Here is a 23,890-nt window from a genome sequence, read left to right on the forward strand (position 1 = left end):
CGGCCACGTGACGGGGGGGAGGGGCACGGGCGGGGCGGAAAGCGGGGCGGCCGCCATTGCTACCGAGGCGGAAGTAAGCGGTTCCGGCGCCATCGCTACTGAGGTAGAAGTCACGTGCCCGCGCGACGGGGCGGTGATTGGTCGGTAGGCTGTGAGGGGCCGCGGCCGGCATTAGCGTCCTTGCGGCGGGAGCGTCCGAGGAACCGGTTGCTGCTGTTGTTTCGCTGCTCGGCCGGTTCTTCACAGAATCGGGTTTTAACCTAGAAAAAAAGGCGCGGCAACTCCCTGGTTGTGTTTTATTCCGCTCTCTGCCGCCGCTCCGCTTGGCTCAGTTGTCACTGTGACCTGCCACTGCCATCCAGCGGGAAGGCGCGCCATTTTTTTTATATATGTAGAGAAATCCCGAGTGATTTCAGTGAAAGCCCTGGTGAGTGAAACGGCATGTGTTCAAGTCGGCGTCTTACTTTTAATATAGTAGGTTTTATCCAGCTCTCTTCATCGGGGTGTTGTGCAGTGCTTGTTCGTCTGATACAAAATCTGGATCTTTTCATCAGCTGGGTCTATTCCAACTAAATTTATTTTTTAAAAAGCTGAATTCAAGGCTATGCTAAAAAGTGAGTTACAAACCACTTCTACTGATGCATGTCAGTATGTCCCTGAGCCTAACCTGCTATTCCTGCCTAACTCCCTCAAAAAGCTCCCGGAAGGAAACGTGGTGGATTTAATGCAGATTAAAATCAGATTGGCAGGTGCCTGGCTGTCGGTGGTGGTGTTAAACCTGTATTTTTACAAAAGTTAAAATCCATCCAGAGCTTGGCAGAAATTTCAGTGTTCCTGCTGTATGCAGCTGCTGGCGACGTGCCCTAATGGCGTTTGCTGTAGGGCAGCTCAGGGTGGATGAGGAGGAGGCCCGTGGCGTATTCCTGTCTCCCAGTCGTTCCTCTGAACAACCGTTGGGATCAATTAGCTTTGTTTAATTCGTATGTAACAAGTAGGAGTTGGAGGCGAGTTGAAAGAAATGGGCCGATAGATACCTGTCGGTTGTAGGTGCGTTCTCCATGAGATACGTCTAAAGGTTGCACTTGATTAGGTTATATATATATACACGCATAATGTTGTGCCCTAGCTGAAGATCACCCTGTGACGCAAGGTGTCATTTTCACCTCTGTCCCAAAGTTGCTTCATTTTGCCTCAAGTTTTCAGCTGCTGTTTCAGGTTGATTTTTCACGAAAGGCTTTTCAGAAAACTATTTCTGGGATGCAAAGGAAATATTTTTCTCCTGTTGTATTTAGGAAGGAGAACTAAAAGGCGGGAATCGCCTGAAATACCGTGTGTACAGGGGAGGGTGCAGGGGTCTCCCCGTCGTCCCGACTACATTTCCCATGATGCAACGCGGCGGGCCCGGCGACCTCCCTGCACCGCTAGGACTACATCTCCCACGAGGCCCCGCGCGGACGCCGGGACTGCGGCGAGCGAGGCGCCCGCGCGCTGCCCGCTGGGAGCGGTAGTCCGCGGGGTGTGCGGGGTGACGCCAGGCGGGCGGCAGCGCGCTACCGTCACTGAGGCGGCGCCGGGCGGGGGAGGGGGTGTTTACGGCGCGGGTGGGGCGCGCAGCACCGCCGCCAGCGAGGCCTAGTCGGCGGCGGGGGGGGAGCGGGCCGGGCCCGCGTCCGCACCATGTCCGCCTGCCACAGCTGCGCCGCCGCCGCCCGCCTCCTGGGCTCTACGCTGCCCTCCGCGCGGAGAGGTAACCGCCGTCCTCCTCTCGCCGTCGCCCGGCCCCGGGGCGGGGGGCTGGGCCCCTCCGTCCCGGGGCCCTCACGGGGCCTGGAGCGCCGCGGCCCCTTCCGCTCCCCCGCCGCCTCCCTGAGGGGAAACGGCGTTCGTTCCCTGCGGCCGCCGCGCGGCTGTCACCGCTCCGCGCCCCTCCAGCCGCGCCGCTGCCGGTGATTGATTCTGGGGAGCGGGGCCCGCCGGGTCAGTGCCGGAGCGGTGTCGGCGGGGAGCAGCCGCGCTCCGGCGGCAGCGAGACGAGCCGGCCCGGGGAGTTCCGTGCTGCAGCGCCGCGATAAGGGCTTCGGTTAGGCCGCGGGTGGCTGCCTCGGCCCTTTTCTTTTCTCCCCCCCTCCCCCTCATTAATCTTTCGCTAGTGTCACCCTGGGTGGTGTGAGGGGACGGCCGGTGGCGCGTCAGGATTAAGGGCAGTATTACATGGTGTGAATTTCTGGACAATTAGCCCGCATTGATATACCTTCGGGAGATGTAATGCGAGAACGGAGTTTATTTCAACAGAAGTGATTTTCAGCAGCAGTCGTCCAGTGTGCGTTACCCTGTAGTGCTAGTTAATGAGCCTAATTAGCTGACTGATTAAAAGCCTGCCTTTTTTACAACCGAAACTTGAAATATTTCTCATAAAGACTTGGGCTCGGTTAGAAAAAAGTAATTATTTCCAACTTGGTAGAAGGGTGAGACTGTGCAAACCACTTACTGGAAGTCGAAGGGGAGGGAGGCTGTTACTTTTTTGCTACTTTTGCCCTTTTCATGGTGCTCTTGTGGGTAGTGAGAGTTGACATACTGCGTGCTGTTTTTAGTGAAAGGCAGACCACTCCCAAATTGTGCTGCAAATCTCTACTGCTGCCACATTTGCGACAGGGTTTTGAATGATTGTACCCTCAGCAATAGCCTGAGATGATTTATTACCTTTGAGAGGTGAGTTAACTCATTGCAGTTGGCTTTACGTTTACATCTCTTGATGTCACATGTGCTGAAAGGCTTAAACCAGTACTTTCAACTTCAGCCTGTCTGGCCTTGTGTAAACCCACTGAAGCAATAAACTTTAAAGCAAGTAACATTCTGAATTAACTTTAGGATTATCTTTTTTTAAAAAAAAAATTGTTTTGTCAGAACTAAGGTTTAAAAGTGATGTGTAAAAGAATAAATGAGACTAAAACACAGATACAGAGTAATAAGATTATTTGCATATCAGCTTTCCATGAAAGTTCTTAAAAAAAAAAATCTTATTTTGGTGCATTTTTGTTGTTGTAATGGATTATGTCTTCTGCCAGGTACTTTGTTTGCTATTATTGCTGGTTGGTACAAACTTGAGAGTATTCAGGGTGCATGGATAAGTCTAGTTGATCAAGTGTTGTGTGTGACAGAGGAGAATTGTCTTGTCACAGTCTCCCTGTCACTTCCTTGGGCAATAGATTCTTCCAAGATATTTGAAGCTTGGCCCAAAAGTCTGTATTTCTTTCCTCGAGTATCAGTTAAAGGTTAATAAGGTGTAAAGGAGCCTCCCATTATGTCTTAACACACTAATCTGAACTCCCTGGATAGATGCCATTGCTGCTACCAACATTCTTATGTTAGGTACATGTCTTTTAAGTTTACTGTTTGAAAAAACCACCCAAGCTCTGACTGCTAGTTGTGTGTGTGAGTAAATACTGCTGTGCTAGCCAGCTGTTGCATATTTGAACATTTATCAGTATCTGGATCATTCAGTGGAAGTTGCTAGGCATTGGGCTGGAATGTTGATTTCTCCCAAAAATCTGCCTCTGGGCTTATTTATGCAAGAAAATAGTTGTGATAACTTCTACTGCTTCATTCTTTAATTGTACAATGATATTTTGTCAAAAAAAGTATCACTCAGACCTCATGATAAGTGCAGGGACAAGGCTTTTCCTATTTAGCCACAAGCTGATGTAGCAGTAATAGGATATTATTTTCTTTTGTTTCTAGTTTAGCCTATCTACACCCTTTAGAGTTCAGCACATATAGCAGTGTGAGTTTAATGTTCCCAAAAGGCTGGCCAGCTAAGACTTTCGTGAGAGTGAATTTAACAGCAACAAAAGCGTTACAATGTGGGTGTAATGCTGCTGGCTAGCCTAGATCTGCTGCCAGTGTCCCGTTAAATGCCCCACAGCTACTGCATTTCTGATCAATAGACGGGCATACTCCGTAACGTGGCACTTAACCAGCTCAATACTTGATACTGTGTATGGTGTCATACTTCATCCAATGCAGTTTTCAGTGCATTTTCTGTCTCACAGGTGTGCTCTGAATTAAAATCAGTGATCTTTAGTCCATGTGCAGTGCTTAGTGGTAAAATGCTTGAGTTGAGAAGTAAAATGTATTAGTGCTTCATCCTTTCTCCCCAGGCCAAATCTTCCTGTATTGCAGGAAGGTTGTGTAACTTTGAGTTTTGTTCAGGGGAGGTGAGATGGGTTTTTTATTTTGTTAAGGGGTCTTTTCTCAATTGCCTTTAGAAGTGGTAAAACAAATCTCGTTAAAGGAACCAGCTATGAAGAATAAGCCCCCAAGACAGGGAATTAATGCCGAACAGCTATTGCATTGTAAATGCTCACCACAGCTTATTCTCTGCTGACAAGTGCACTTGGCGCACATAGTCTTCAGAGTTCTCTGCAGATTCAATTGAAAGAACGCAACTGCTTGTGAAAGTGAGCCAGCATTTTTAAGTTTACGGGGCTATTTTCATAGTTTATCCTATGTAATCTAAGGTGTCTTGCTGTGTTGCAGTGGCACTCAGCAGAGGAATTTAAAATTGGTGAGCACATTGATCGTTATTCCTCCCTCACATTTACAGACAGAAGTAATGCTATTACAGATTTCTAAAAGATTACATTTTTAATCATGTTAAAAATAACTGCAAAAGATCTTCAAGTTCAGGAATCTTAAGCAGATGTAAGTTAATAAAACAACTTCAAATCTCATTTGACACTGTCTTCTTGGTTGTGACTTTGCAGAAGCCTGTGAGAGTTTTCCTGGTAAATTTAGGCTTATCCATAATGCTTTTCTTCTTAAATGTCGTCTTTCAACTAAGATTCCAGATATTAGTTGTCATTGTTATCTCTTTCAAAGCAAATGAATTGTACTCCTCTTGCCATTCTTATGGTTTTAATTCTTTTTTCAGAAGAGTTTTTGGAGTTTAGTATAGGATTCTCTCATCTTTCCAACAGTAAACCCATATATTGTCAGCAAGTTTTTAATTGTTATTGTTGCTATATAGCTCTTCTGTTGGCAAGTCACAGAGCTCTTATCAAAACCAGAGAGCAAGTGAGAAATTTGCCACTTTCAATGTGAGAGAAGTGAGATATGTATTCCAGGCTCTTGCCTATGTTGAGAGATGTTGCAATCACAAGCACGACATATGTTGATTCACATCATACCTAGCCATGAAATGTAATCCTACCCGCTGTTGCAAGAGGAGGAAAAGGCTGTTTAGTTTCTCAATGAGGTTTTTTTTCACGTTGGCAGTAAGCTATTTCAACAAAGTTAAGATTATGCTGAATTGACTTGTGCCTGTCTGTCAGCACATGCCAAATATGACACTACCTTTCAGTTTTCCTCAGGACAACTTTTTTTGTCAAGCAGTACCTCAAATTCCTGGAAACCAGTTTTGAGTAGAGATCACAAGTGAAAGCCAAATCCAGATGTGCAGTCTGTGAGTTTGAGACACTTCTTTGGTAATTTTTGTGCAATAAGGAGATGCTTCAAAGGTCTCTCTTTTACTTCAGGGGTTGAAATATTTCACAATAAGCGCTGGATGTTGATTGTATTTATCATTCTGAGCATCAGTTTCATAACTGGGATGTTCCTTATTTCATGACACAATGGGACTCTCAATTATCTGACGCTAGAGGACCTGGAGTTACTTTTGGGTCATTTTTGGATGATCCAGGCAGTTTTTAATGAGATGAACATAAGGTGGTGAAGAGAATTTATTTTGGATAACTGGAATTTGGATGTTCTGTTGCTGAAACCTTTGAGCTCCATTCAATGTAAATAAATTCTGGCATTTGGTGGCACTGGGATTAGAACTAGAGTATTTTTAATGTTTAATTTTCATGTTTTAATTTTTTTTAGGTATTACTTGTGGTCGTACACGCATCCCTGTTTTAGGAAAACTTGGGACTTTTGAAACTTGTTCCCTAAGACGGATTCCTCTTAGAAACTTTTCGGAAACACCAGCCTATTTTGCTTCAAAGGACGGTGCAAACAAGGAGGGTTCTGGAGATGGAAGCAAGGTAACCTCCACGCATTAGGTTTTTCAAAAGTTTATATAAAATATTTCTTAAATATTTTTAGTATTTTTTTTCCTTACTTAAAATTAGAATCTTCTTGAAATTTTTGCTAACTCTTCACATTTCTGATCCTTCAAATTGCTACAACTGACAGTGAAGAAGAAAAAAATTGTATTGTGAATATATTAGCAGACAAACCTTATAAACATCCTATAATGTTTTTCCCAGTTTTATAAATCTTTTTGCCTAGCATAAAGGGACACTTGAAAACTTTGTAGAATGTTATAAATCCACAACAGGTTTCAGGATCTCAGGAAAGAGTAGTAGTCAGAACTATTCTCCTTCAAAAGCCTGCTATGTCCAAGTAGGCTTTTTAAAGGGAGTACATTTTAAAGTGTTTTTGTTTTCAGCACTATTTTGGTAGTTGTATTAAGCAAGACAAGTCTGTGAGGAGACTAAGCTTTATTCTTGTCAGTAAATTGTAATCTATTTTCATCCTAGTCTTTCTCTATAATTATAGTTAATAAACAGCTTCTTCAGTTAAATGATTACCTGAGAATAAAACTGCTCTTTAGTCAGCAAATAAGATTTTGAGAGTTCACAGGCAATAACTTTGCCTTAGTATGGCATGTTGTAACATCTGAGGTACTGTACAGATGACACAGGTGTGTTCTGAAGATTCAGATTAAACTTTTTTAAAAAATAAAGAAGGAAGATAAAAGAATTTTAATAGTCTTTTTCTTGAGAAGGGTTGTGAGGAGAAATGAGTAGGCAAGCAAGGTTTTAAAAAAATGGGGAACTGCCTTGGAAAAGGGAAGAGAGATCTTTGCTGTTTCCTAAAATATAATAGCTTTTATTATTAATCAAAGTATGAAGGCATAGAATGGATAGAGTTTTAAAAAATGTTAACCTTGAACACCACTAAGCAAGGTAACATGGAGAAAGACAAGTAGGTCTCCATCAGGGAACTCTGCCTTAGAAGTAAAAGATAAAATATTTCCAAGCAATTTCTGAGATGCTTGTTTTATAGGCCATATCTACCCTACAGCCATGTGCCAGCATAGCTACATCTGTCAAGGACGTGAGAAGAGTTGTGGCTTCAGAAACCCTTAGAATCAACACAGTTGCGATAATGAAATTACTCTATAAGTATGATTTGTTTTCTTCTTTGGTGTTAGAATAAATTACATTGAAATATACTATTAAAACATTCTTGATGCAGTTTAGCTTGTTATTGTTCTAGTGCCAGTCAAGCAGTTCTAATGTGGATATGGGATGCATCTTCCATGGGCATCCAAAATTGGTAGACGTGGGAAATGCAGATGTGTGTACACTTCCAAATGTTGTGTTGTTCTAAGTTTTCAAAGCCTTTAAAAAATCCTGACAATAGTTATTTTGTCATTCAGCTATTGCAATATTCGCATTACTGGATTCCATAAACACGCTGCTAAATGCCTAATGTAACAGCTCCATTGTTTGGGGCTAATTGTCTGGAAATCTTTTTTAGAAGTCTGTCGGTGAGGGGGGTGGTAAAAAGACAAGCTCTGGAAGCTCTGGGAAAGGAGGGAACCAGCTGCGCTGCCCGAAGTGTGGTGACTTGTGCACACACGTGGAGACCTTTGTGTGTAAGTTTTAATGAATACTTTCTTTTTTAAATAGACACTGAAGTGACTATATTTGTGATCTAACGTAGGCCTGATAGCTAAGTTTTAGCCTACCTAATTATGCAATGTCAAAAATTTTCTTATGCTTAGTTTGGCCACGTTGGCATAAGCATGTATTGTTTCTCTGGATACATTTGTGTCATTTCCTATGATGTGTGGTGGAGCTGAATATGGCGGTGGAATTTGGACCGCAACTGTGAATACGCAGTTTTAAAATAGTTTGTTACTTTTTATGCAGTGGAAGAGATGCTCACATAAACAATACCATTTAACTACTGATGATTCTTTCTGTCCATTATATAAATATATACTTATATATGTGTATGTTTGTAATGTTTGTCCTTTGTTTACTAAATAATAAAACTTTAATCCTGCATGTAGTGTAACCAAAGTGCTTATCCAGCTGAGGAGTTAGTATATGACAGATGGCTTACTAGAATGGTCTTCTGTGGTGAAGTCAGATCCATAATACATTCCAAATAGGAGGCTGGAAAGTCCAAATAGAAAATCCAAAATGTGTCAGATGCCTGGTGTCCAGCAGAAATAGCTACTTTTTTTGAAGTACGGTCCAAATTAATGCCAGTTATGCTTTAGGCTCTATCAGACTTGAAGATGTTTATCCTTATTTCAGTGCTAATGAGACCAGCCTAGAAAATAGTTATTAGAAAGCAAATACCCATTGTTAGGGCTCAGGGAGGAAGTATCAAGTCATAATCAGATGTGTGCACTGAGAAGCTTAAGACAAGGTCAGCTGAAACTTGTTCAACAGTTGTTAATATTGCAGTTGGTGAAGATAGTGAGCAGATGTGCTATTATTTGCTGCTACTCATATAAAATAATACTTAATAAAAATGATCAAACATCATGAATCACAAGACAATTCTATAATAACAGTATTTATGTTAGATAAAAGGATCAGTCCTCAGCTACTGTTTTTTCCCAGAAATATTAAGCTTTTTTTTGTTGTTGTTCGAAACTATAGGCAACAAGGTTTGCTGTAAAATCTGGCACTAGTTGATGGAACTAGAAATACAACCTGTGTGGTGTTCAATATGTTGGCCTCTCCATGGACTAGGTGTGGTTGAAAACAGTGGAAGGAGTTTTAACCTCATTTATATTCTTATGAGATGATTTATGAGTAGACAGAGACATTTTGAAGCACTCACGTCACTGGTGTTTGCACTCCCCTTGTTACTGGAGTTTGTGGTTTTATCTGGAAATACCATTCAAGCATTGCCCCAGAATAGAACAATCACTGTGTATCCCTGGAAGACAGAGATGTGATTTAGTATAGTGTCAGTGTCTCTAGGAATCTTTAAGCATGCTTGAAAACTTTCATAGGAAGAGAATTCATTCATACTAACGTTATGGGAGAAAATGTCTGGTATATGCAATCTCAAATTCACAAGTAGTGATACCGCACTTGAATTGCAGCATCAGAATGGCACAGGTACTGTAAACAGCTTGCGACTGGAAACCCACTTTGTACTTGTAAAATTAGTGTTGCAGCTGGACAGATTTGTTAGAAGCTTGAAAGTCAAAACATGAGGAAGTCGTCTTGTGAATAATTGAATGTATCTACTTTTCTTATCCTTGCATGTTCTACTCTGAGGCTTTAGGATTTTACAGCCTTTAAATGAAGTCTGTTACTAGTTTAAACTAAGTACAGTGTCACCAGATAATGGAGTAGAGCAGACCTTTTTGTTGATCTTGAGAACAGCTGTCAGTTTTCTGTTAACTGGTAACTTAAAAAAAAATTAAACCAATGATTGTAATTGCTCTAATTTCTCAGAAATTCCTGTGAGTTGTGGTCAAGTTTTCTCTGGACCTGTGTCTTTCTGTTTTAGTCTGTCAGTTTGAGCACACTGCTTCCAAGCCAAACTGTAGGATATAAAGCAGCTGGAAAATGGAAGAGCTAATTATCTTAAAAATTATTTTAAAAAAGAAAACAAAAACTAATAAGAAAAAAAAAAGCTGGTTGTCCAGTGGAGTTATTTTTTAAGGGGGCTTCTCTTTGTATCCGGAAATCCTGCACAAGGATATGCTTGGCAGTGGTTTTCCAGTAATTAACTGTTAAGGAAGAATATGATGCAAACCAAAAGGAATTTTGCTTTGACACACTTTCTCAGCACTTCCTGTATTGTTTTGCGTTGTGAGAATCTGTAAGGAGAGGTTTGTGATCAGTGAAATAAGATGTAAGCCTCAGATGTAGAGTGAAATCCAATAGCTATAAAGCTGATTGACATAAGAAGCCTTATCTAGGCACTGCTTTTACTGTCTCCACCTGCTGCCATCAGGTTAGCTCTCATCCTCCAAAGCAAGACTTCCTGCTACTGTACATACTTAATAGGCAAGAAGCTTCCCTGTTCTCTTTCTCTTGATGTCTTTTTACCTTACAGCGGTTTAACAGTAGCTCATTATCTCAACCCTACAAATATTTTTAAGATTAATCCTGCGGTGGTTTTGGCTTCCTGTATGTATTGTAAAAACCTGACCTTTCTCTTTGGCAAGGTCAGCTCTTACGGACTTTAGAAATCTCTTTGCAAATGCAGCCTCTGTGGTAATGTTGCCTGAATCAAAAACAACACTTGACTTACATTTTACCACACTGTAAATATTTGCAGACATTTTAATGACAGTGAGGTAATTTGACATGAAGGCTCTTTGCCTCTGTGCTTTTGTGTTTGCTAAAAGAACATATAAAACCATGCCAGTATTTAAGAATAGCAAAGTTGTTTGCAATTTTGAATGCTCAGTTTTAGGGAGATAGTGGTGCTTAAACTTGGTATCCCTGTATTTTAGAGCAAACTTCTCAAAATTTTTTGTTCTGTTAAAACTTGTATTGATACTTTTTTCCAGATTGCTGTGTAGATGATAGAAACTGGCCAGTTTCACAGCTGTGTTTTGGTAACTGAGTCTCCTCCTCAAGGCACCCCATACATCAAAGTTTCTCTGTAACTATGGACCCTATTGGTCTTGCTGAAATGAGGAAGATCTCTAATAACTTTCCTCTGTGCTGCTTGAAGTAATTGATAAAAGCTTACTCTGCACGATAATTTTTTCACTGAATAATGTTTTAAAGATGCACAATAGTATTCTTAATAGCCTGCTCTTTATTTTCTATTTTTTTTTAACTATTCCCATGGATCTATAAAGGGGGCAAGTATTCTCGTGGCTCTTCCATCCTAATAAAGCCGACTATTAGCATTGCATAAGGAAGGGCAACAGCCTCATGACACTGTAGTCATTAAGAATATCAGAGGTGTTTTGAGTGGGCATTGGGAGAAAGTTTGAGGGTTTTGCCCTACAGTATTGTTGGTAAATAACAATTATGTAAGAGGGGTGCAGGCAAGTGGTTCTCCATTGCATTCCCATCAGGCAGATAACAGTAATTTGGACTGTTGCCAGGAGAACTTTCCAGCTGTTACACAAATTTTTCTTTGGACTAGAGTTAATAAAACTGTGATGGTCACAGTATTATGTGCTACATTCTTAAAATAATCTGCTGGTCATACTTACCCAGTCATAACGTGTGTTTAATATTAAAATAAAAACCCACCTACTCCTCTTTTGCTGATGCCAGCTCTATGGGAGGCAACAACAAGTTATAAATAAGCAGTTTGTTTGTTGCTAGAGGCTGTTACTAAAATCAGGTGGTACTACAGTGTTCAAGCCATTTTCTAAAAACTTCTTATGATTTCAGAAGTTTTGACATTGAAGTTTTTCATGTGGTTGTTTTGCTACATTTACTTTGCTTTTAATTTAATACATTTACTAATATATTTACTTTAAATCAGTCCTGTTGCACATGATTTGCATTTAATAGCATAGTAGTATGGTCAGAAAAGATCTATTTTGAATTATGAATTTATTCTTCTCTACTGTCTATTTTCGATTATTTCAACTTTGCTTTTCCAAAGGAGAAAAAAAAAAGTAGTGCAAGTTCTAGTTTTCAGGCTTTTGAAACCAGTCTTTGCAGATAACATGATTTCTTGAGACATAGTTCACAAAGTCAGCAGTAGGAGGGTTTGGCTTTTGGAATTTGAAAGAAATTTGTTCTACTCTTGACAGTAAAAATAAATAAGCAAAAGATCTTGCAAAACATCAAAGTCCTGATCATCTGTTGCATACCACCGCTGCCTCTTGTCGGGAGGAGGCCTTTGTGTGACCCCTCTGTGCTCTGTGTCCTGGGCTTAGGTGACTTGAACATGCTCCATAGTGTTGTTCCACTTGATATATCTTTGATATCCTTGATATTGTAGATTGCTTCCCCACACTTTAGAGTAGTCTGTCCCAAATGACCTTTTTTTTTTTTTTTTTTTTTTTTTTCTGCTTTTTTTGCCTGCTAGTTTGAGAGTTAGGAACAATTCCTGCATAGTTAGAAGCCCTCGTTAGTTTTGCATCACTCTGAGATGCCAAATTTCCTCTTCTGAGTGTAGTACTACTGAATAAGTATGAAATAGATTTTTGCTTTTTAATCCCTTGTTTGGTTGCTACCCTGCGTTGAGACTTTTTGGGCAAATTGCATTTCCTCTGTGTCAAATTTCATAGTCCACTAATTGCTTTTAAAGCTTCTAAGGTGAACAAAGGGGAAGTGTTGTGTAAACACAGAGGTGGCTATGCTGTCTTACAGGTGCTTGTCCTGTGTATGACAGTTGGGCAGTTGATTGAGTGCTGTCTAAGCAATTCCTGTTGCCATTTTGTTTTACTTTTTCTGCAGCTTCCACCCGTTTTGTGAAGTGTGAAAAGTGTCACCATTTTTTTGTTGTACTGTCAGAGGCAGACACAAAAAAGAGCATCATTAAAGAGCCCGAGTCAGCAGCAGAAGCTGTGAAATTGGCATTCCAGCAGAAGCCACCGCCTCCACCGAAAAAGGTATGGTTCTTAATTTCACCCCAGTGTTTCCTTGTATTACAGCATGGTGAAATGCTTTACTTCTTAATCTGCATCAGGTGTGTAATGGTCTGCTTTGACAGAGCAACAAACAAGACAGACAATCAGCTCAGGATTAAACCTCTGAGAGCTATGTGACCCAGCAGAGCACTGATAAAGGGGACAAGTAGATCCAATAAAAGTAGTTGGGCTTATTTTCCTCTGCCTTTGTATTGTGACTGAAGTCCAGTACCTTCATTTTTGACTTGTGACCCTGAGGCTAATTTCAACCCTCACCAACTGTAGTATCTTTTACTTCCTGCTGTGGCCTCATATTCTGCACCCTTACATTAGCAGCTTCCTTCTGTAGCTGCAGAACCTTTTATTTGTCCTGTTTCTGGGCAAGAACTGTGGCTGATTAGCTTGTGGCTGTGACCCATCTTACTTGGTTTCCCTTTCCCAAATAGTGAGGGAGCTTATTGTGTTTCTCAGTTCCTAGTGGACTGTAATGACTTCTGAAGCTGTGTGTGGCTCCTGGATAGTCATTCCTCTTGTAAGACATTAAATATTCTTGAAATTTCTGTTCCTCTTACAAATTTGGGTGAAAATAAGAATGGATTTAAATATTAGTAGGGAAGAACCGACAGACACGATATGATTAAGTGCCATGTTTTTAAGTAAACTTATCAACAGGAATATGTTTTTTATTTTAGATGTTGTGTTTCTGTTTCTCAGTTCTGTAATGGTTGGTTTGGACCAAAGTCCATCTTTGGCACAATATACTATTTTTTATTTTTTGCTGCAGGGTGGTTTAGAAGTGTTATTAAAATTGAGTTATTTTTCAGATTTATAACTACCTCGACAAATATGTTGTTGGTCAGTGTTTTGCCAAGAAGGTGCTTTCAGTTGCTGTGTACAATCATTACAAGAGAATCTACAATAATATCCCAGCTAACCTGAGACAACAAGCAGAAGTTGAAAAGCAGAATTCTTTAACACCGAGAGGTTTGTATTATGTTTGGTATTTTTCTGGTCAAATAAAACTTACCATTTCAGGGCTCTAATGTAAGAAACCTGAGAAGGATTTTACCTCGACACTAGATGTTCTGTAATTGGAATGAGCTAAAAGAATTTCTATTACATTTAATGTTCACTGTATGCAAACTTCTGTGATTTATTTAAAAGTAATCGAGGGTTTATGATGCCATGGGTATGGCCTCCTGTTATTACATGGTTAGCATTTTTTACTGACGCATGTCATTAGGTATTTTCCTTTAACTTCATAAAGTGAGCCTCCTAAAGTTTTCTTTCTAATCTCATTTACTGCTTAACGGTAAATCTGCTGCTTAATCTGCAAGCAACAATGTAGATCATGAAGACAATATTTTGTGTAGTGAATTTGATGAATAGCTAGCTTTCTAACCTCACTTGCTGCTGTTGGCAGCATCTGTTGGTCACCATAGTATTGTTCCATATCTAGCAGGTGTAGATGGAGTTACTTTTGGCAGTACTGTTGCTACTGAGTAAGTGTGTAGCTATGTTGATCTAATTTATTTTTGGAAGTAGGATTAAGTTACTGTGTCTGATTCAAAACGTACCTTGATTTTTTTTTTTTTAAGGTGTTTTGTTCTGTTTTGCAATAAATAGTATGCTAAGCAAACAGAATCTTCTTTGTTTTTTTGAATTTATGTAAAGAAGTATTTTAACTGAGGGGAAAACATTAGTAGCACTTTTCTGGTAATGGTAGGAGAGCAGTTGTGTACCTGGCACAGAGAGGTTTCTGACCATCCACAGGAAGATAAAATGGTGCACACCCAGAGGGACTGGCAGTGAACATTTATAATGGGTAGTATTTTGAAATATGTGTAATCTTATGTTGTAACACTCAGATATAAATGTGAGAGTTTAAGGAAGACTTTTCAAAACAAAGTTATATTATAGCATTTTTTTCCCTTCTGTAAGTGGTTTAAAAATGAAAATCTAATCAGAGTTAATAGACTGTTACTGTTTTAAGTAGTAGAAAGCTTGCTGTCATTTTATAAGCATGCAAGTTGGGTTTTGGGTTAATTTTGACAGCAATAAATACTAATTCATGTGGGGATTTCTTGTTAGAAATACATTCATATATAGTGATGAGATTTATTCAGAAGAGGGCAAGAGATGGAGAATTTATAAGCTTTTATAAACTTACTTTTTATTACTGTTTTCATCCTCTCTCTTAGAATTAGAAATCAGAAGACGGGAGGATGAGTACAGATTTACAAGTAAGTGAACTCTCTCCTCATGTCCTCCTCTGCAATATCTACTCTTTCGATGTTAATGTAGAATAGTCTTTAGTGACTGCTTGTTTGAAATGCTGGGTAAAATCCTGCTTGCTTTTCTTCCGCAAGTAAATTTAATTGATGGCATTGAGTGCATTTTTAACAAAAGTGACTAGGATTTGAGACTCTATCTAGTTCTAGGTGGAAAGCAGGTAAATTGTAAAAATACCTTTTATGAAGTTGGTTAAATAATTATCTGTCCTTAGAATTGTTCTCAGTAGGCGAAATTTAATTTTTTTTTTTTTTTTTTTTTTTTTTTTTACTTGGATCTGAGGTATGATTATTTTGGTAATGCCATACAGAATATAATGTGAGGTAGATAGTAAAGGAAGTTATGCAACTGTTTTCTGCAGGGTATTTGTCCTCTTAAAAGGCACTGTCACCTTGAACCTCGGAATGCCTTTTTTTTTTTTTTTTTTTTCCCCCCCGGTTGATGTCAGTTATGTTTATTTTCAGTCCACTGGAACTCTCCTGGCTATTGAACTTCTTCCTTAGACTAGTGTAGATCAATTTGTATGCCCAGTTACACCTCTTCAAACCATTTTCTTAATCTTCAGAATTGTACCCTGCAAGCCAATTAAAACTAGTGCTCTGAAAAAAGAAAATCCAGCTCAGTCTTCATATCCATGTGTAGAAACAAAACCGGTAACAACTGAACTAAGACAGGTCTTTAAATCTTGAGAGTAGACCTGTGCATTGCTTTTGTAATTGTTATGGTATGTAACAATTCCAGTTACAATTACAGTTGTACTGTACTGTATGTACGGTTCCTGTACTTTTTCATCATAGAGATCAACGGTTTGGGTTTATTTCCTCTTGTGCTAAAAAAAAAACCCAAACATAAAAAACTACAGCTAAAATGAGTTAATTTGTAGGGACTGAAAATTTCTCGTGTTTTTTAATGTAGAGGAATATTTTTAGATAATCCACTGTGCCACTGGAAATTCTTTTCATATATGAAAAATATAAGCTTGTGCAAAAATACGATTGGAACTCGTTTTTGTAATAATTATGCCATGTTTCTGTTGCAGTCCTATCTGTAAACTTCTGTACAGATAGAATTATAGGTTTGCAGAACAAAACAGAAGAACCAAGCTTTTATTATGTATTTAAGGTAATGGCAGACCTTGTTAGTGCTCAAACAGTACTATTATTGTTCTCTTCAGAACTATTGCAGATTGCTGGAATCAGTCCACACGGTAATGCTTTAGGAGCATCGATGCAGCAACAAATGAACCAGCAGATACCTCAGGAGAAACGGGGAGGAGAAGTATTAGATTCACCCAATGATGACATAAAACTTGAAAAAAGTAATATTTTGCTGCTTGGACCAACTGGATCAGGTATACAGCTGCATGTTTTTATAGGTGTCAGATTTTTCTTAGAATTGATTGTTAATGAGTGATTTTTCTCTCTTGTGATTATTCCAATTTGGTGTATAAAAAGCTGAACTGTGAATTCCAAACTGGGATTTTTGTACTTTCATGCCATGGTAACAAGCTGAGCTAAATGGCCTTGAAAAGGAAGGAGGTCTAGTCATGTGGTTTTCTTTGTTTGGGTTTTTTTGTGGTGTTTTTTTTTTTTTTTAATTGCCTATATTTACTGACTGATTAAAAGATGTAACTTTCACTAAGCCAAAATAAAGTGCATTTAAACTTTCTCTGCTTTAGATGGCAAGCTGAGATGCTGCAGTTAGAAAGTGTTGTTTCACCTCTGGGACAGATCTGTTGCAGGGGGGTTAAAAGAGAAATTATATTTGTATGTTCATAAGAAGTGGGAGTGTTTGTGCTGAAGTGATAGCATTTTGCAGACTTTTTGGAAGAACATTCACTAAATAACATTTTAATTCTGTTTCTCCAGAACTTCAAAGCAGGAGCAATTGGACTTTGCACTGTACCCTGAGTGTCTGCAAAGCGCTACTGATTTATTTAATCTTTAATCTATGCAAGTACCTGTATTCTGTTTTTTACATTGTGTAACACACTATATACATTTCAAGCTGCCTCAAATGCATCGTATTAGTCTAATTCAGAAATACAGCTTGCCAATGTAAAAAACACTGTTGATGAAAACTGGCTTCCTTGGAAATTATTCTTATATGAATATATGAACATGCTGGCATCATTCAAAATGTCTAAGGACAGTAATGATGATCATATAGTAAATATTTAGTTTTGTGTGCTCTAAAGAAATGTATGGAAGTTGTAACATACAGTTTTTATTTCATCAGGTAAAACCTTGCTGGCTCAGACTCTAGCTAAATGCCTAGATGTACCTTTTGCTATCTGTGATTGTACTACCTTGACTCAAGCTGGCTATGTTGGTGAAGACATTGAATCTGTCATTGCGAAACTTCTGCAAGATGCCAACTACAATGTAGAAAAAGCTCAGCAAGGTAGACTTTTACAATATGTTTCCTGAAGTTCATTCATAGACACTGTTAATCTCACCTAAGTGCTCTAAACTTTGAGACCACCAGTACTTCTGTAATTTATAGTCCTGTTGCATGTACCTGAATTTTAACACTTTAAATCAGAAATAATGAACCTGAAAAGAGCTCTAAGCATGTCTTCTAGTTTTTGTTCTTGTCCATAGTTGGACAAGATTGCATACATTTTTGCAACCTACAGCATGGAAGTAGAACAGACTGCTGCTGTCTTAAATTATGTTCTTCCCTGTGTGTAAGTTCTTGCTTCTCTTAAAAAGTGGAGTCTTCCTTAAATCCATTTTCTGTAACTGCAGGAATTGTTTTTCTGGATGAAGTGGATAAGATTGGCAGCGTTCCTGGTATTCATCAGTTACGGGATGTTGGAGGAGAAGGTGTTCAACAAGTAAGTACTTCTGTGGAGTGATTTCACTTTGTAAGCAAACAGCCCATCAAGTCTACGTATCATCCTATCATGTCAAATAGCACAAGAGTGTATAGAGTCGTAGTTCTTCAGTTCCTTAATTACTAACCTTTGAAACCCTAATCTTTCCTCTTTACTTTCTTCATTCCAAAAAAACCCACCCCCAAAACTCAAAAGCAACTCAAGACTGCTTCATAGAAACATTTTAATTGAAAAACATCCTTGCAGCATTCAGATAGAAAGTTGCATAATGTAGGCAAGAATAGATAACATTTTCCATTTTGACAAAACTATTGAAGCAACTTGTTACTAAGTGCAGCTCATAATGTGCACGGGAGTCACATTAAAGAAAGATTTTTGTCTATCATTGAATGGGATTGTTTGTCTCATATGGAAAACCGATTTCTTTATACACTTATTATAAAGGCATAAGGGATTAAATAATGTAAATACATCTGTGAAAGTAAGCACAATATGGTGTGTCGTCTTATATGATGCTACACAGTGGAATTTTATGTTGCTTATTTCTTCTTTCCTTCTTAGGGCTTGTTAAAATTACTAGAAGGCACAATAGTAAATGTTCCAGAAAAGAATTCTCGTAAACTACGTGGAGAAACAGTGCAAGTTGACACAACAAATATCCTCTTTGTAGCTTCTGGTGCTTTTAATGGTCTTGACAGAATTATCAGCAGGAGGAAAAATGAAAAAGTGAGTGCATCAGGCTGTATTTGAATGGAGAAATGATTATCTTAATTACTGCTCATAGTACTGACTCCTAAAGGTTTTGCTATATTTGTAAACCCACTAAGTTTGTTTGTAGAGCAGCAGTTTTCCATCTGTTATCTGGGAACCTGAGGTTAAGCCTAAGAAAGGTAGCAAAGAACAAGCCTATTGTTAGTAGGCTTAAGTAGCTTGCAGTGGTCTCTACTGCCACAGAGAAATTTTTGGCATATGCAAATAGGAAAAAAATAGGGGGGAAAAGAAGGTTGAAAGCTGTTGGTAGAGGACTTGCTGTCCATACTTAAGTGGTAAACTTTTTACATTATTGTCGTGTCCTACGTTTCTTAAAAACAGAATATGTGAAACAGTTCTAGCAGTTGTAATAGGATTCTTTCATTTGCAGTGTACCAAGTATGAAACTGAGAAAAAGCTTTTTTTCTTCTGATATCCAAAGGTTTACTGTTGATACTCTAATAGTTTGAGCAAATGGTGCTAAAAGCTATCATCATCCTAAGTACCTAGTCATGCAGTTCGCTGTTTTGTGTATTAATGTCTGGGGACAGACTTGTTCTGACTGCAGCTTTCTGACAAAATGTGCACCCTGTTTCTAACAGGGGAGTGACTGAAATCCGAATTACTGTTTATGATAATTAATGTAGCTTTTCATGCAAGCATTCTTGTATGCATTTGCTTCACTTCTTAAGAGCCCTTTTTAGTGTTGCTGGTATTTGCAAACTTATCAGGATGTTACTAACCTTTTTTTATTTTAAGAAAAACTTACTCTTAATCAGTCTGATGTGTTGATACCTTACTGAAGGTATTAAATGTTATAACAAATTCATGGTGTGCAAGGTGTCCAATTTTACTATAAGTAATTTCTTGAGCTTGAATTAATATGTAATGACATAATCAGTCACTCCAGATTTTTTTTATGCATGTGGCACATGATTTAGTAACATAAAGAAGACTTAACTATGATAGTTCTGTAAGTGTAACATGTTTGTTTTGTAGTATCTAGGATTTGGGACACCATCTAATATGGGAAAAGGCAGAAGGGCTGCAGCAGCAGCTGATCTTGCGAATATAAGCGGAGAGTCCGATCCACATGAAGATATAGAAGAAAAGGATCGCTTGCTGCGTCACGTGGAAGCCAGAGATCTCATTGAATTTGGCATGATTCCTGAGTTTGTGGGACGTTTGCCTGTTGTGGTTCCGCTGCACAGCCTAGATGAGAAAACCCTTGTACGGATTCTTACTGAGCCACGAAATGCTGTTGTTCCTCAATACCAGGCACTATTCAGCATGGATAAGGTTTGAATTTTTATTTGACTATTCTTCAATATTCTTGTTTATAAATACAGTGTTAAAGTGATCCAAAATGTCAATTTAAATCACTTCTTCCTCCCACATGTGCACCTCCCCACTCTGAAAAAAAGTAAGCTAACTCATTAAAACCTGACTGGTTTAGATGGGATAACTGTCCTTGTGGGGTAAGTAATCTGGAAATGGTTGAGTTGCTCTTCATGTTAACATTCAAATGAACATCCATGACTTTGCTTAATAGACATCAAGAGCCACTTCATGTACTGTAGATGTACTTGTATTAGTTGTACGTAAAGGGACATAGTCAATACTGGTAATGTTAGGCAAATATAAAGTGTAGCTGAAGCTTTATGTACGTAGCTTAAATGTTAAGTCTTCTGGTTCGTAACAAGTAAATAGCTACTGTCTGTTATTTTCAGTAATGCTTGTGCTGTCCCACTCAACACACTGTTAAGTTATAAATGAAATAATTAACTAAACTTAGCATTTTTCTCTTCGTAGTGTGAATTAAATGTAACTGAAGATGCATTGAAGGCTATAGCCAGACTGGCCCTGGACAGAAAAACTGGTGCAAGAGGTCTTCGATCTATAATGGTGAGTAAACTAAGTCTCATATTGAGTGAATGAAGCTACCTGCATTTGTATGTATGGACCTAATGGTGACAATTTTCAGTCAAAACCTCACTTAGTTCTGGGTCTTACACAGATACAGTAAGTCTCTTTCTAAAACTGCGGGTATTCGGAGTTCTTCCAAGAAAACTCTAGCTCTGAAAATCACTTGCTAACCATATTGTTATGTAGAAGAGGGCACACAGAAATATTTTTTCCCTCTATTTTCTTGTAGGAAAAGCTGTTGCTGGAGCCCATGTTTGAAGTGCCCAATTCTGACATTGTATGCGTGGAAGTTGACAAAGATGTTGTAGAAGGCAAAAAAGAGCCAGGATACATTAGGTAAAACCATAATGGAAGTATCAGAACAGACAAGTAACGCAGCTAGACAGGTATTCTAATGGTTGCTGTAGGAACAAGTGTATAAACACAAAACCATGCACACAGCCTGAAAAGGATCTGATTCTCTGTATACTGTACGCAGCTGAATTAGTGCCTATTCTGTCCTAGAGACTTTGGGTCTGTATCGCTTTAGTTTTTAAATAGAAACTAAAAATAAACTTATATATGAAGTTACTTTAAGCCTTTTGTGTGTGTGTGTGTATACCTGTAGAAATAGAAGTAAATTATAAGCATCATAAGTTAACAGTAAAAATCTGAATTTTAATTGTGACTGTACTGAAATGTCTGAAATGGAACTTTTTCCTTCCTCCTTCTACTTTCTACCACTGAGGTGTTTTGTTTTCTTTAATGCAAGCTCCAGGCTGCTGCAGTTTTCTTGTCCATTGCTCTTGGAGCAGTGGAGAGCCACAAAGGCACATCTATTGATTTACTGAACTCTTGTTAAAATAATCAACTTAATGTTGTAAAGTTTGTATTATGGTAATGATGTGGTGGAATGCTGAAAGCACTGGGCAAATTTGGATTTTAAAAAAATAATCTTGGTGAACAAGGATGGAGTCGAGAGGGAAGGGGTCAGGTTAACAACACAGGTCTGAAATTTAGGAACTCTGCCTTGGTTTCTACCCCTGACAGCTTTTTTGAGTGACTTTGTCCACTGAGGTACGTGCTTTGTATTCATCTGTGTCTGTGCTGAAGCTTGGCTCAGCATACCTACTGTTTCAAAGGGGATGGATGGTTGGAGTGGAAAGTACTATGCTTACACTGATGGTTGCTTTAAGTGATTTTATAGAGCACCAGCATTCATGTTTGCTGGAAATATTAAATTTACTGATTAAATCAAATGACTTAACTGAATTCAATAGCCTTTTGATTTTCAGTAATGAGACTGCATACTGGCAGTAGTGTAAATCTGCACAGCACCATTTTCGGATCAGAAGGTCGTTTAGCAGATGGGTGCTTGTCAGAGCATTTGTCATTGGGGTGCTTTGCAGGTGGCATGTTTACCAGAAGCTATGGAAATCGTCTCCATTCTTTTCCTCAATTTCTAAAGTATCTGATCAGTTTGTTTTAATTATAGGGCTCCCACTAAAGATTCATCTGAAGAAGAATATGACTCTGGCGTTGAGGAAGAAGGCTGGCCTCGACAAGCAGATGCTGCAAACCATTAAAGACTGTCAGAATGCTCACCTGCATAAAGCGCGCTTGGTTATTTCCTTATGATTGCCTCTGGCTTCAGCCTGATACTGAAGGCATCGGATCTATCTCGGATATGATACGTGATGAGGAACTTTATTAGATAAATCAGATTGTGTTATTTTATTGCAACATCACATTGATTTATTTGATGGACATTGTGTGGACTTGGATGGCATAATGTTCAAATATGAATTGTATATTACACTTGTTCAATTAAAATGTATAGCAAATATAGCAGCACCTGGATTGCTCTTTCTAGAAACTAAAACAGCAATGCAGGTGCTGCCAATAGTTAGATTTGACAATAATGTTACTCTACAAATGGGAAATCAAGATTTATAATTAGAGGGTGAATAAACTATTAGCTCCTCATATGACTTGCAGGGGGTTACGTTCAGGTCAGTGTTTGATTTCTGCTGGTGTTTGAAACCAGATGGGTGCTGGAGTGACTTGTTACATTGGTGGGGGAGGAAGCCCTTCCAACAGGATTTTGGAAAAACTGGGACATACTCTGGCACTGCTGGGAGATTCTGCAAAAATGTGGCACTAGTTTGTCACAGTAATTTGAATGCAATTTTAAGTAATAGCCTTTCCTTCGCCTCTCCATTAGGAGTAAGTTCCAGTCACCTTGAATACTGTGAAAGAAGGTGAAGTCAGCAATTTGCTCATTTTTCCAGAAGGGTAAACAGGATTTCTAGGAAGCAGTAAGCCATCTGAATTTGGATGAGAAGTTGACATAAATTTTTAAATATTAATGTTCTAATATAGTACATTTTGTTTAACGTATTGGAACTATCATGCATCAGTTTTTTGGTGCCAGGTATTTGCCCAACCTATCTTATAATGTTAAGAGATGAAAGAAGTAAATGTGTAATATTTTTGATGTAATCAGTAGTGATTGTTCACATGACACAGTGCTTTTTAAGTTATACGCTCAAATGCTAGTATTGCATCTTGTGGTTTTGTCTTTGATTTTTAGTCTCACAGCAAAACAATCCTCCCTCTTCTGTTCTACGCCACAATTAATTCAATCCTTTAGGAAAGTCTTTGTAAAAACACTAAAGGACCTGTATGTTTTTGATTTGTTTCAGGAATTAAAATTGTTGCTTACAACTTTTTGTCTTTCGGTGATACGTGGACTTAAGTTTTACTGACCCCTTTTTCTAAAATTTTAATTCATGCTATTTAAATAAAACTTTCATCGTTCTTTTCAGTCTAGTGGATGTTTTAGGGCAGGAAGGGACACTGCAGAGGTGTTGACACTATTTTTGTTGTTAGTTTTTGTCATGTAAATTTTATTATGTAATACTTGTGTTCTTACCAAGAAGCAGCGTGACAGATGCAACAGATACTTCCCTTAGGATTTCAGTTTTTTTCAGGTTAAATGACCCACTAATGGTTCAGAACAAGCTGCCTTCGGAGCTGAGGATATTTCTAGGAGAAGCTTAGTCCCCTCAAAATGGGAATCTGTGGTGAACTATCTGTAACTGCATCCTCACTTTCCTTTTTGTAGAGTGAAAAAAATAAAACTGCTTTTAATTCTGAATCCTTTAATTCAAATCCTTTTTTAAATGGATTGAAAAAACATTTTAGGCAAAACTGTTCAACAACTTAGTTTTGAAAGTTGTTTGGAATTATGTAACTGAGAACTGTTTTTAAGGAAACAAAATGCCATGTAACTACAGTTTGTACTTCACCTCTGGCGTTTGAATAAAACAAAGCGAATACTCAAGCAGCGGAGAGTTGTCATCCCTGGCGTCATCCCCGGAAACTTTAAATTTCGTGGCTCTGCGGGGGTTTTTTGGTTGTGGGGTTTTTTTAAGAGGACCTACAGGAAAGAAAAAAGATGCTGCGGGGGGGGTTGAGGCCTTCCAAGGGCAGGGAGGGGCCCT

General features: G+C 38.9%; 1 protein-coding gene across 3 annotated transcripts; it reads left to right on the forward strand.

The window, feature by feature from the left end:
* Positions 1 to 1,588: 1,588 nt before the first annotated feature.
* On the forward strand, positions 1,589 to 23,718 carry CLPX (caseinolytic mitochondrial matrix peptidase chaperone subunit). Of its 3 annotated transcripts, none has more exons than XM_010572058.1 (14): positions 1,589 to 1,747; positions 5,884 to 6,044; positions 7,549 to 7,666; positions 12,426 to 12,580; positions 13,423 to 13,582; positions 14,800 to 14,841; positions 16,065 to 16,241; positions 17,129 to 17,293; positions 17,641 to 17,729; positions 18,291 to 18,455; positions 19,479 to 19,778; positions 20,292 to 20,384; positions 20,635 to 20,741; positions 21,880 to 23,718. In XM_010572058.1, exons 1-14 carry the CDS (start codon positions 1,678 to 1,680, stop codon positions 21,968 to 21,970), a joined length of 1,893 nt encoding a protein of 630 aa, XP_010570360.1. In that variant the 5' UTR covers positions 1,589 to 1,677; the 3' UTR covers positions 21,971 to 23,718. The 3 variants fall into 3 exon arrangements, with proteins under 3 accessions (XP_010570360.1, XP_010570362.1, XP_010570361.1); XM_010572059.1 differs by having other exon boundaries at positions 1,653 to 1,747; positions 7,552 to 7,666; positions 21,880 to 23,336; XM_010572060.1 differs by lacking the exon at positions 14,800 to 14,841 and having other exon boundaries at positions 21,880 to 23,336.
* The last annotated feature ends 172 nt before the right edge of the window (positions 23,719 to 23,890 follow it).

The sequence above is a fragment of the Haliaeetus leucocephalus genome, unplaced genomic scaffold (genome assembly GCF_000737465.1).
Source record: "Haliaeetus leucocephalus isolate CR32 unplaced genomic scaffold, Haliaeetus_leucocephalus-4.0 Scaffold339, whole genome shotgun sequence".
In the NCBI taxonomy this organism is placed as follows: Eukaryota; Metazoa; Chordata; class Aves; order Accipitriformes; family Accipitridae; genus Haliaeetus; species Haliaeetus leucocephalus.

Excerpts from the sequence above, each read along its gene's own strand:
- CLPX (XM_010572058.1), top strand. The coding sequence starts at position 1,678 with ATGTCCGCCTGCCACAGCTGCGCCGCCGCCGCCCGCCTCCTGGGCTCT. Across the intron at positions 1,748-5,883 it reads GCTGCCCTCCGCGCGGAGAG|GTATTACTTGTGGTCGTACA; the intron begins GTAACCGCCGTC and ends AATTTTTTTTAG. Across the intron at positions 7,667-12,425 it reads ACACGTGGAGACCTTTGTGT|CTTCCACCCGTTTTGTGAAG; the intron begins GTAAGTTTTAAT and ends CTTTTTCTGCAG.